General features: G+C 41.9%; 1 protein-coding gene across 19 annotated transcripts in view; it reads right to left on the bottom strand.

Annotated features, from left to right (window-relative positions):
• Dlg1 (MAGUK family member discs large 1) overlaps positions 1–13,373 on the bottom strand; it is a 687,637-nt gene that overhangs the window by 247,174 nt on the left and 427,090 nt on the right. For 18 of the 19 annotated variants that reach the window (XM_076762410.1, XM_076762413.1, XM_076762412.1 and 15 more), the window contains one exon: positions 11,068–11,241. In XM_076762410.1, the coding sequence (XP_076618525.1) occupies positions 11,068–11,241 (174 nt within the window). Of the gene's footprint in view, positions 1–11,067; positions 11,242–11,351; positions 11,494–13,373 lie in introns of those variants that run through there. The other variant, XM_076762419.1, reaches the window with a different exon arrangement.

Here is a 13,373-nt window from a genome sequence, read left to right as displayed (position 1 = left end):
ATATTCCAGAACGTCGGAATAATCCTTCCAACGGCAGAGATAGAGTAACGCCAAGATTTCTTGTGTATGCAATGCGGATAATAGCAATGGACGACGACCAGACGATAAACAATCACTTAAAAGTCTTCGTCGAGCAGATGAATGCGTCCGATCGATAAGGCAAGACAATGCTCTGTCGTTTTCAACGGGAAGAGGCATCGACGGTTATTCCGACCGTGGTAAAATGGGGGTTGAAAAAAAAAAAAAGAAATTGTATCCGTCGCGCATTCGAATCGATAACTGGACCCTGACGCAGCGTCTGCGGCACTTTCGAAAGCTGTAAATAAAAAAAGAGGCGCGGGAGGTTTAATTAAAAGCATCTCCGCGGGAACGGGTCACGAACAATGCAGCCGGTTCTATCGCGCAGTATTTAATACCTTCCAGTCGGAACGCGTGGTTTTCAGTCGATATTTCTTCGCGCGAAAGGGAATTCTACGCGAATAAAATCGTCCGTTCGCCCGTGTCGTACGTTATCGCCCGGGGAACTCTTCGAGCCAAAGCCACCGCGTCGTTTTGCGATCCGATCGTGTCCTAACCATCCACACTCGAATACCCTCAGACATACCCTCGATCGAGTATCAAGGTAGTTTATCTATTATCAAACGATAGGGGTGGAAATCCCCTCCGTTCTTTCAACCTGTCACCGAAGTCTCGCACGTTCCTGTTCGCTGACGTTGTCGTTTGAACGCGAATCGTCGCGATCGACGATTAATCTGCTCGGTACGATTGCGTCTGAGAAGCTCATAAACGAGAGATTCGCAGAGATTTCAGAAAAAGAATTAATTATTTGCAGTAGGGCCAATTTATTAGATTTTTGAACCTAACATGGGTTGAGTCGAAGTTTTATTAAATTGGGGACTTCCGAGATACGTAGAAAAATGTTCGATATATGTCGAAAGACTGCGGTTGCCTGACGAAAGCAATCTATTACGCAATGTCGTGCAAGATTACAAACACACATGGAAACAGCCTCATTTTCATATTGTTATTTTCCACTATAAATTAAAATTGGAACAGTACTGTAATTGAACCACGCGGGATAATTAATCAAGCGTACGTACAATTTTATTATAATTTTCGATCGTGTATCTTTATCGGTAGAAATAATTGAAACACATACGTGTAATTACGGAATTAATATTGTTATTAATATCGCGTTATATTGTAATCTATATTACAATTAATAATTAATATCAATATTGTAGTTACGACTTTACGTTTGTATCAATTATTTCTAATCGATACGGACAATTTATGGTTATAAGGCTATAATTAAATGTTTGTAGACTCTAATTATCCAAAGTGGTTTCGCGATAAATGTCCGAGCGACTTTAAACCTGACGAGTTGTGTATCTTTAAGATCCCGTTCCCACGCATTCGTATCCTCGAATGACGTTTCGCTACAAGTCGTTAATTTTGTCATAAAAGCGACCGTAAAAACCGCGGGGTAAAAAATAGGATACTTCATTTTAAGGCACAGAGTTGGCCTCGAGATCTCTTTAACGGTTCTTCCTATAAAACGATCATTTTCACAGTGTCCTTCCTCGAGTCGACTTCGATCAGCCTTCGCATACGCCCACGCACTTGGCACACGATCTTCATGCGAATCCCGCGTGAAAAAATAAATAGAAAATAAGAATACCAACCTTTTCTATTCCCGAAATTCATCTTCCAACGAAAAATGTTATTTTTTAAAATAGAATTGTAATCTCCAGACTCCCAATTATAAAACCTGCATTTAATTCGACGAGAACAAAGCGGCGGCATTTCTACTTCAATAAACAATACGTCGTACTCGTGGAAACTAAAGAGACAATGGTTTCCCTTTCCAAGCCGAAGAATGGAGTGCTCGAAATTCACAAGGAACCTCACAGTCGGCCTATTACGTTCACCGTAAATCGGTATTTTCAATTCGCTAAGAGGCAGTCCGGGCAAAATTTTTCAGAGGGTAGTTCCAGTCTCGTCTCGAGTTTCAGAACAGCCAGTCAATGGAACGGCAGCAGTTTACGGAATCTTTGCGTTTCGACGTTTTTCCCGCGCATTACGGTAATGCACCGTCGAACGGGAAGCGTAACGAGCGAGAAATTCTACGGTCGCGGTAAGAAGCTTTCCCCGGGAAATGAAAGGGAAAAGTTTCCGCGGGCGCTCGTTGCGAATCCTTCGCGAAAACGAACGTCGAAAAAAACCCGCGTTCGCGTGAAAGATGTCCGCCGCAACAATACGAGCGCGATAAAAGTTTACCCGCGGACTTTGGTCGTTTTCTTGCGAGCCGCGTTAAGCAACGGGAGACGTAACGAGCGAGAAATTTGTTAAACGGAGTCTCGTTCAAACGTTTTCCAGATAACTTGCGTCGCTGAAGAAGAACGATGGTTGCACGGTTAATTCCGCAGTAGTTACGGACGACCAGAGTCAGACAGAAATTGCGTAATTTCTGAGAGGAGAACGAAGAATTCTCAATGAACTCTCCTCAATCTTCCTGACATTAATTTGACTTTGAGAAATAATTATCCGTTTATTTTACTGATATGGGACGAAAGAGATATTGGCTGTTTTCTCAGCGAATGCAAATTTAAAATGGGAATTTCCAGGGTAAACTATCGCGAAAATCGTTATCGGTAAGCGTGCAACGAATTCGCGACGTCAGAAGTCCCGCGAGCGGTATATTTTCCGCCGGGAGGAAAGTTCCTCGCGTGATGTTTCACCGAACAGGGCAAAGTTCTTGCGAGAGGGGACACGAGAAAGGTCGTTCCTTACGAGTCACGCCAGAAAGTCACTTGTAAGGCACAAAATAATGCGGCGGACGCGTTCGTATCACGATATCGGACCGGTACATCGACTTCCTGGTTCTTCGTGCACGAATCACGCGTGTCGCGAGCCACCTGACTGCGGGACCTCACGAATTCTCGATTGATTCCTCTGCGTCATGAACATGGAAACCAACTTCGACCTTTAAACCGAGTCGAAACGATATCTAAATGTATTATTCGCATTTCTATATTCGAACAAATAAAAGTGTGGATACTGTTGAAAGTATTTATAATATAATTATGTGGTTTCGACGATAACGTCTATTCCCAAGCTAATAGAGACGCAACCGATCGTTCATGTAAACGGATAAAGTAGGAGGAGCAGAACTTGGAAGACCCACAGAATCCCGATTGATCAACGACGTCTATAGACGAAACAGAAGCTTTAGAAGGTAGCCCTGACTGTGCTCATAGTCACGTCTGCGTAGTAGATTTCATGCAGGAAGCCAACTCGCGGCTTGTTGCCGGTGTGCAATGGTAATTCGTGAACCGAGCAAATCGTGATTAGATTAGAAGTCGAAACGCTGCGAGTCACGCTCGCCAATTAAAGCGCGGATTGCTACTCGATTCCTTCGATAAAACGAAACGCTCGAAACGGTGCATCCACTGATGAAAACGCGATCGAATCACGAAAACGTTTCCTGCGACCGAAAATTGACGCGTGCTGTCTCGATTGTCATCCCCGCGCGACGATTCTTTCGTACGAATGCCCGCGAATGCATCACCAGACACTAATAATTAAAAGAGAAGATACTCTGAACCCCGAAAATGTAATTTTATTAATTGTACAAAGCAAGTTCTTATTTTTTAAACTGCAACCTTTTGAAATATTCAACGATAATAAACACTGAGGCCCATTCAAAGTGGGTCCACGACTACAATACCGAATGTTTCCCAAGCGATCGATCGACTCCTATAAGAAAATTACTCTTCCCCGAAACGGAGAACAATTCCAATCCGGGATATAAGAATAATTGATACGAAAGCAGGAAAAAACGAGACTATACGCTTTGTGGGTCACAGTTAACGACTGTAACGCTCAAGTTAGCGAATCGTTGAGAGCTACGAGAAAGTTTACTTGCAACATGAGATAATTGCGAACAGTCTTCGAGGAACTGATAAAGCTATAGAAAAAACAGGAGACATATTAAGCTCCGTGCAAAAACAGTCGAGTGACGATTACAATACTACGTTTGAAGCTTGATATCTATCGAAAACTATATGAAAGTAATTACAGCGGAAAATGGCCTATCAACGGCGATCTTTAGGAACCCGACAGAGTAGTAAAAGCGTATCGCATTAAACTCAATCGACGACAATTATTTGTGAAGGTTGCATCGATCGGCAACTTCAGGAACACTGCGTATCTCCGCAACAGGGAACTATTACTCGATATCTGAATATTTGATACGATACTACAGAGGCGTTACAACGACTGGGGAACCTCGATTACGCGATGATTGCTAGAGGGATTCGCGACGTAACGATTTTAACGCGAAAAATTCGGAACTTTTTTCTGTACAAGGAAGCAATCGTCCCAATATCTCGATCCTCCAATAATTGATAGTGCGACAGGGGAAAGGGAAACGTATTAAGCTTTGTGGACCACAACGTGCACTCGTGGCCTCACGATATCGACGTCCGACACCTTCGAAGCTCGACAATTAGAAGAATATCGCTTGATCGAGCTTGAACGCGCCCGCGTACACAGTTCGTTGGACTAGAATTCAACGGGGCTGTGTCGACGATACGCATCAGGTGCATTAAACAGCGATTCACGTTTTACGATCTCTGCGACTACGCGCGTCTTCCACTCGTGCGCATTAAATGCATTCGCAGCACCGTTGCGCGTAGGAACGTGTAATTTATGCAGCTCGACGGGGGCGCGTGCAGGATATTTACCATCGATGACAGAGACCGAACGAGAAGCGTGTGCTCGTCTGTAATAAGTGCAATAACGGAATAAGTGCTCGCGTGCACCACGGAAGAACAGAGAGCGCAACAAACTACGAACGTTTCAGAATTATCGCGAGATCTTTCCAAAGTAAACTTATTTTTATATTCATAGTACATAGGAATTACATTGTTTCGAACGTGAGTCTATTGAAACATGCCATCGATCAAACGTGGACAAGTTTACGAGCAGTTAAAAGGAAGCTACATCTTACGAAAGAGGAAGCAATTGTGAAAATTACCCTTTTCAGCAACGTGAAACGAGTTTAAGCAGGGAAATTTGAATAATTGGCAGGCAACTATAAAAAGGCTGTATGCCTCAAATTTTTACTTTATCGAGCAGATAAATTCTCGTTTAAGTGCTATGTTGATTAATATTAAACCTACTGACACTTTATGTATATTCATTCGTATACCATTTGCATACTTTTGTACAAATTTAAATTCATTTTCAATTAAATAAACAATTTATAATACAGTGTTAATCGTATACCGGTTGTAGAATTAATAGGAATTGCTGAAACACTTTTGGGTGTGTAGCGTCAAAGAAAAAGTGAAAATAAACATAGAAGACAGCAGAAATTATAGTAGTTGGTATAGTCATTAGATAGGGGATGAAATGCTCTTTAAAATGAGCGTTTGTGAGAGTCGATAGCTTTATTAGTTCCGGAGATATAGCGATTTTAGTTTCGAGTCGATGTGGTGGCTAGTTACAAAAATATAAGGATCCGAGGCGTTTGTTTACGTCGCGAGATCAATGAACTCCACTACGGCCTGGTAAGGTCATTGACCGCACGTGATCGTAGTAAGTGGGTCAGTTGGTCACGAATCACGTACGAGAAAGAGAGGTCCGGCGCGACGCGTCAGATGGAGACAGAGATAGTCGAATTAAAAAAATGACCTTTTACATAAATTACGATATCTCAAAAACAGAAAGTCGGATCGTCAAAAACCAAAAACCAGTTTAAAGGGGAAGCTTTACCGCCTCTAACAGTGCCTCAAATTTGGATAAAACAATAGTAGTTTCGGAACTACAAGTGTCTAAAGTTTTAGTATTTTTGTCGCGTTAAAACTGTGACTATTGCATGAAGAGACATAAACTTTACCCTATTTAAAGTTACTTAAGGTTGTTAATTTTGTTTCGTCGCAAGTAGTAGGTCGGGCACATTTGGCAACACTTAAGAAAACGTGTTCTTAAGAACGAAAGGACTACGTTTCTCGCGACTCTTCATATTCGACAGTGTCCTTACGCCCAGTCGACGGGCCTAAGAGGCCATAAATTAGAAAGCACCGCTTTTAACTACCCTGTAACCTAGTCTGCTTTTCGTTGCACTTCTTTTTCGTAACTTCTCTACCTTGTCGTAACTCCTTCCTAGTATTTTCTAAATAATAATCCCCTGACTAATCTCATCTATCCAAACACTTTACATTGTTTCACAAGGCTCTCTTATTTTATTGAAAATAATTTAATTTGTACATTATCTGCGTAGTCAATAAACCTTCTTGACCGGTCACGCAGTATTAACTTGACGCGTGATGCGTGTAGAGCACTACATTCTACGCGAAACACACTACTTCGTAAGATACTATCTGTTCTAGAACCACCACATTACTTAGAGTCGTTTCTGCAAAGTGTTTCTGGCACGATAGCTTAGAACGTGGCTTGTAATTAGCAAAACAAAGTTATAAAACATCGTATGACATGAACTTTTGAGATATTGATCTTGTTTAAGTTGTACCATATAACGATCTATGGCGGATGCGTCGTCGACTATCGAGTTTAATATTCGAATTATGATTCGTTGATTTCACAATGCACGGGCGCGGAAATTCGGACCGCGTGGGCGGAATTCTGGGCAAAGGACGTAATAAACGCTGAGCTGTCATCAGATACGCGACACGGTTTATCAGGAGCCGATTAAACGGTCCAACCGAATCCACGCAAGCCAGTCTCGCGTGCAGGGAATCGGCCTCTTCAATTATAATATTTTATAGACGAAACCAGGCTGCACGAGCTCGCGTGTAATTTCGCTAATTGCCCGGTGATAACAACGAAGATTTATCGTTAATTAGACACTTCCTGAACGGTTTATTTATTACACCGTGCATTACAATAGGACCGTGCGCTCAATTTCTATTCGACTTCGCGATAAAATTGCACGAAGGACCAAAAATCCCTTTTGACGTTAAACAGATATTCACGAAGACGTTGTTAAAACTGACTCAATATCTTTTTATTGATCGAATTGTACGACGGATAAAGTTTCCTTTCCAAGGTTTCGAATACGAGAGACATAAAAAACTGTCAGACTATAATCGAGACGATAAACTGTTCAATCCTTTCATGTCGACATCAAGAAACTCGTCGTTGGCAGAAGTCCTCCGGCGAATGGTGATCACGCGGGGCAGTAAACGTAATGGAAGCGGCCATTTTAAGGACCGTATCCTAATATAAACCGAAGTTACGACGGTGTAAATATTACGACGGATGAAACTGTACCTTCGTACGTGAAAGAAAATGTAGGACGATTGACGCGAGAACAGGACGAACGAGTAAATTAATAGAAAATTCAACGTCGGTGTGCTTACGTCGAAAAACAATGCTCCTCGGACTATTCTCGCGCTCGCTAACAATAGGATCGCATAGAACGAGATACTGTAGGAAATAAAATAGCACTAGACTCGATCTGGGTCACCTTAAAGAGCACACGCCTAGCCGAATCGCGGAGGAGAAATGGAGAGTGCCTGAAGTCTGTTCGATTGGACCGGATCCCTTTCCACCTGAATCTTTCTAAGTTCATTTCATCAGCTGTGCTCGAGAGGTTACCCTGAGATCGTCGACAACACATTTCACACTGTGTTCATCTACAAGGTTTGACCGGCACTATGTTTTCATTCACACGGTCAAATCGTCAACAAATGTTTTCGTCGACTGTCCGTATTTAGCGACCGGGTTAAGTTCATTCGTTTCACTGGTATAATCCGTTGTATTTCAAATGATATAAGTCTTGGCTTAAAAAATGTTTAAGCAGGGTGTAATCCTCCACTACCGGGAAATTAAGAGTTCAACTTGGAACATACTGTCTACGCTCGGTGGTCTGTCGTGAAAAAGGGGATTGTCATATTTTTGTATATTTTTAGGCCATTATCTAAATCTAGAATATGGAATCGAAAAAATAATAATAGGTCTGGGTTAGCAAAGCAGAAAACGTACTGACAGTGTCAGTCTGGCATATATGAGCATCACAAATTTGGAAGTATAATAACAGCTATCAGATCGTGGAAACATGAAAACATACTGTCCACGAAAGTTAATGTCGGTCAAATCGTGTCGATGAACACAGTGTCGGTGGAATGAGTTGTCGACGATCTCAGGGTAGCCCGTGCTCGAGAGCTTCGCCTCGATTTCGCGGCCCAAAACTTAAAGGACTCTAGACAGCTGAAACTAGGCGCAACCTGCCTAGGGCTGCACTCAGAAGTATTGATAACAGAATCCATTTGAGGGTTATCGAGCGAATTACATTCTGATTTAACAAGTGGGTCAAACGGAGGAACAGCGAGGGTAACGCCGTGTTTACGAGCTTCAGATTGTTATTAACAAAAATATGTGAGCCAATCAAGCCCAAAGAAATTCTAATTAAATTTACGAAAGGAACAATTGAGAAGCAGACATCTTTGTCGGATGTGGCGACGAATTTTCGCAATTTTTCTCGCCGTAGATCGGCACTAAAGCTCCCGGAGGTTGACACAGCCCCGACGCAGCCGTGGGCTGATTCCACGTAGAAAGGTAAAAACGCTGTAATAAATCACCGGGGAGAAACGGGCGGAAGAAACGGTGAAGTTGACCAGAAGGAGAATATATCCGCCGCGAGAAATACGCCCGGTGTCACAGTGGGAAAATTATTATAATATGGCGGGAAACGTATCGTCGTTGGTATTCCGACCGCGGTGTAATACTTGAACGACGAAAGCGAACAATGTGTAGCGAGCGCGATAATGCGTTTTGCCTCGTACGTAATGCAGTCGTTGAAATGGACGTTTCTGCTTTCCGAGTCGGGCAACACTTTATTCGAGCAGCCGTCGAATAGAGTTAAATATACCATGAATATATATCTGTAATTCAAATTCTAATTCGTATTCGATCGGCGCTGGATGCTTCGCGATATTGGAACCGGCTGAAACGTTACGAGGTGGTCGAAGAAGTAAACAAAAACACGCTGTCTGCCCTTTTACTCCAGTTCGACTAGGAATCGACGTTTCTAAGCTTTATTCCAAGGAAATAGAAACATCGTTCTTGGAAGGAATTACGAGTCGTATTGGGTCAGACGTTATAGTCAGCCTGTCTGAGGTCCGTGACTAAGTAAATATTACTCGACGATGTCCACGTTATATTTGCTGATCACATACTCCTTCGCTTGAGACTGATTTTTTTGTACAGACATTGATCATCCACTAATATTAACTCTAAGAAAAATAATTTTTAAAATTTAGTAAATGGGATATGAAATCGATGAAATTCAATAAGAATAACACATGCTATTTAAAAAATAAGAGATTGACAATCGACCAAATAAAAATTGAAAATAGTACGAGCTATTATTCTTGTACATCTGATTTCACGATATTGCATATGGTTCGAAACCCACGCTGAGGGGTAATTTACAAGTCGAAGAAGTAAACATCAACGCGCTCTCTCGCTCCGGTTCAATCGATCGTACCACCCACTAGAAAAACAAACCGCGCGAAATCTCGATTGCCGCGTTACGATCGCGAAAATATCCATTCATGATTCACAACGACAATCCCCGACGACTGAGTCACCCCTGAATGTCAAACGCTGTCCTCTGTATCGTGTTTAAATGAAAACTGACCTCTTTCCGATCCGTGATCGGCCAAATTTATCGTTCGAACGGCGACGGGAGACAGCGTTTTCGACGTGTGTGCGGGTAAAAAGTGTTACGGAAAGGGTGTCGTTGAAACGAACAATGGGCTCGACAATAAATCAAAAGCGTTTATCCGCGTCTCTGGAGCTTCTCGGACGCGTCATTGATCACGCGCGACGAAAAACCATCGCGTTTGCACTATTCGCGCCAAGTCGGCCGTCTCGAGGAAGGATCAATAATGTGTTTCAATTTGTCACGTCGTACCAAGGCCGTCTCTCGCGCCTCATTAACGAAAGACGGTCCCGTGGAGCTCGTTTCTTAGTGGACATTCTTCGAATCGACGCACTCGCGGTTCAATCGAGCACTCACACGGTGCAACTTCCGGCGCGGTGTCGACGAGTCCGGTAGCCGCGACAGGACTGCATCGTCCACGTGCTTCGCGGTACGCCCACGCGATAACACAGCATGCACCCTTATCAGTAACGCGAGCGTTGCACCATCTGTTCGTCGTTCCTGGAAATCGAGCGCTCTTTGCACGCCATCTAGCTGGGGGTGGTTGCGACTCACGTTCAAGGGTTGAAATCGATGGAAGTCGAAGCAGAGGAGTTCTAAGTTCTTTGGTATATTCGAGTAATTTGATTGGAGTTTGATTACGTTTGACTATGTTTGATATTGTCTTAGGGTTGAAGCTGTATTTACAATCTATCAAAAATATTCTAAACATACTTTGGTTTGTATATTGTACGGTTTAAACGAAGTTTAATTTCACTATGAGCATGTAATCGAGGGTAATGGTTTCGATTTTTATTTGAGGCAGTCGGTAAGGGTAGCAAGAAGGAGAACCCTTTCTGTGTTTCGCATTGATTTTCGTGGCGTTTGGAGAGGAATGGAACAGATGGCGAACGCTCAGAGACCTGGAGAGCATGCGTCGACATACATGTGGTTAGGTGTCTATGTATCAACAAATCCATGCGGGAAGATTCGATTCGAAGATTTGTTTAGATATGACTTCGTTTGTGTCTTTTTCGTAAGAAGATAATCTGGCCTTTTTGTACGGTTTGAAGCAATAAATAGTAACACTTTCGTTCCTATTCCAGTCACAGAACTACATATTTAGAATTATTGAACATTATATATTGACGATTATCATCAGTTTAAATGTTACAGTATGGTAATAAATATTGCAATAAATAAATCACAAGCTTGAAAATCAAGGGCAAGTTAATACACATAGAAAATCTTGGAAAGTATTCAAAGTGTCGAATTATTCTCAAGAATAGATCATTTGTCGTCTGCTGTGCACGATAATACAGATATTTCTCTCTGTGACTGACAATTTCAGAAGGAAAGGGTTAATAATAATCTTGGAAAAAATAAAATCCTACCTTATTGAGGGTTTCATGACTTGTCAGAATGTGTTGGCTACCATCGGGATGAAGGATACGATCGACTGAATTTGGTCTAGGAACTCCATCCAACTGTCCGGCCTCCTTCAGCTGGGGTGGCGACGGAGGGGGTGGCAACTGCTCCTCCACGCCTCTGCCGGTGTATCGCGTCTTCTGCAATTCGAGTCGAGTTTCAATACCGAATGAATTCACTGTTAAGGATATCTAACCCGAATTATTCTCAATTTTATCACCGTGTTCGTCACTAAAATTTTAATATGTACCCTCGTCCATTTGGCTTTGCGTTTAACGTGATAGTCGACGCGTTTCTGGCCGTCCGCGTCTGTTCGCTGCCTCAACAGGCATACCTCGCAAGGACCGACTTTGGGAACGTTCAAGAAGATCATTGCTACGTAGTAGTCGACGAACCAAAACAAAATCGATGAGAGGGGAATGTAAATAAACCAGCGTTCCGACGCTGTTTCGACTGGCTGGCCTCGGCTCCGACTGACGCACTCGTCGCATCAGGTTTCGATATCGGCGACGCTTCGACTTTCATCGGCTAATCTCCCAGAATCCCGGATTTCATTTCATTATCGCGGCCCAGCGGGGCTTCAGGATACGACGCGTGCTGTAGGGGGGCTTTGCTGCGTCGATGATCGCAGTGAACGCTCACTAAAACTACGACGAGCATACGAGTACCTTACATTCAAAGCATTTTTTCGGCCCATTTTTCTGGGCCAACATTCTTAGAATTTCTACGTATTCTCCACTAAAATATGCGTCGTTTGCATTTCGAAACATTAAAATCCTTCAATTTGTTCTGGAGTTATGATTTTTTAAACATACGCATGAAAAGTCAGGGGAATCATTCATTCATGATCAAACATTGTATATTTGGTAAAGAATTTTTTTTCTCGAAAATGTGTAGGAATTCGGGTATATGTCTATTCACCAAAAATTATTGTAATTGATCCCTGCAGCCAAAAATAATTTTTTTAGAACAATTTGAAATTTTTTTTTTACCTAAAAATTTCAACACCCTGTTTTCTTAAAAACTCGTTTTTGATTTTTAATGAATTTGTTTGACGCTGTACGAAAATGTTGTTTAATACTTTCTTGCAGGTATCCATGAGCTCTACTTCATAAATAAATTTCAATGAAATACACTCACTATTGTAGTACCATATTATAGTGTTTGAAGGTTACTAACTTAGTCATCCTAGAAGATTTACTACTATTTCCCTACTGTTTCAGACATACATGATATCAGACATTCAAAACGTTTATACGTTTCCACGAATATTCCACTGTAGGTTCTGTGTAATTTAATTCTTCTCGTAGGCAGAATTCGTTGAAGTAGACCAGGTTTCTACATCGATTTGTATTGTACTATTCATAACGGAGATCTAATTTTAGATTTTTGTATTACGTCCTTAGGCTGAACGTTGCGGAATGACCACCCACAATTCCAGATTCGACCACGCTGTATTTCTTCTCGTACAGCTACGCGAAAGAATAAAACTGCTCACTGACCAATGAAAGCACAAATTACAACTCGTATTTCACAGTGTTAACTTGGAAATTCAGGGCACTGTGATTCAATAGTTTCACATTTGCACTCGTGCCCTTTCTGTCCACGTAAAAGGACCTGAATTTCACTCAAGAAAGAATTTATACCTTTCACGAACTTCTGGTCTTCGATTATAAAATTTTAATCGCCTCTTCCATTTTCTATTTATTTTCTCATACATGTCTATGTTCAGTTTACTATTAAAGTACACTAAGATCACCATTTTTTATTCAAGCATTCTTTCATAATGATAAAATTTAATCATTATAGGAGTCCAGTACGAGCACTAACGATAAGTAGTATTCTTAAGATTCTAATATACTCATAGATAGATTTGTTAATGTTTCTACTCGCAAAGATATCAACTGTCTTCGAGAAAAATGATCAATCTTTCGATAAAGTACAGCGTTCTTTAAACCCTCCGTAGCGCAGGGACATATTCCCTGTATTTTTCCCGCGGCTAAACGACGCGATCGAATGAAATAAATCGATGGCACTTCGAACTCAATTTTCCGACTAGTCAATTTTCCAGCGCTTTAACGCGATCGTGTCGGTAAATGAACTACACGTTGATCTACGTTCGGCAGCCAGCTCGTATAAATAAACATCGGCTTCCTGCTTTTCAAACGAATTTAGCTAAAAGCTCCGCGCCGAATTTCCAGAGAGTTTTAAACGCGCGAGCATCGAAAACGACGACTGGATTCTGCTTAAAAATACGGGAAACCCTATTAAC

The sequence above is a fragment of the Colletes latitarsis genome, chromosome 3, assembly GCF_051014445.1.
Source record: "Colletes latitarsis isolate SP2378_abdomen chromosome 3, iyColLati1, whole genome shotgun sequence".
NCBI lineage: Eukaryota > Metazoa > Arthropoda > Insecta > Hymenoptera > Colletidae > Colletes > Colletes latitarsis.
Note: the sequence above shows the minus strand (reverse complement) of the source record. Positions and strands in the feature narration are given on the sequence as shown.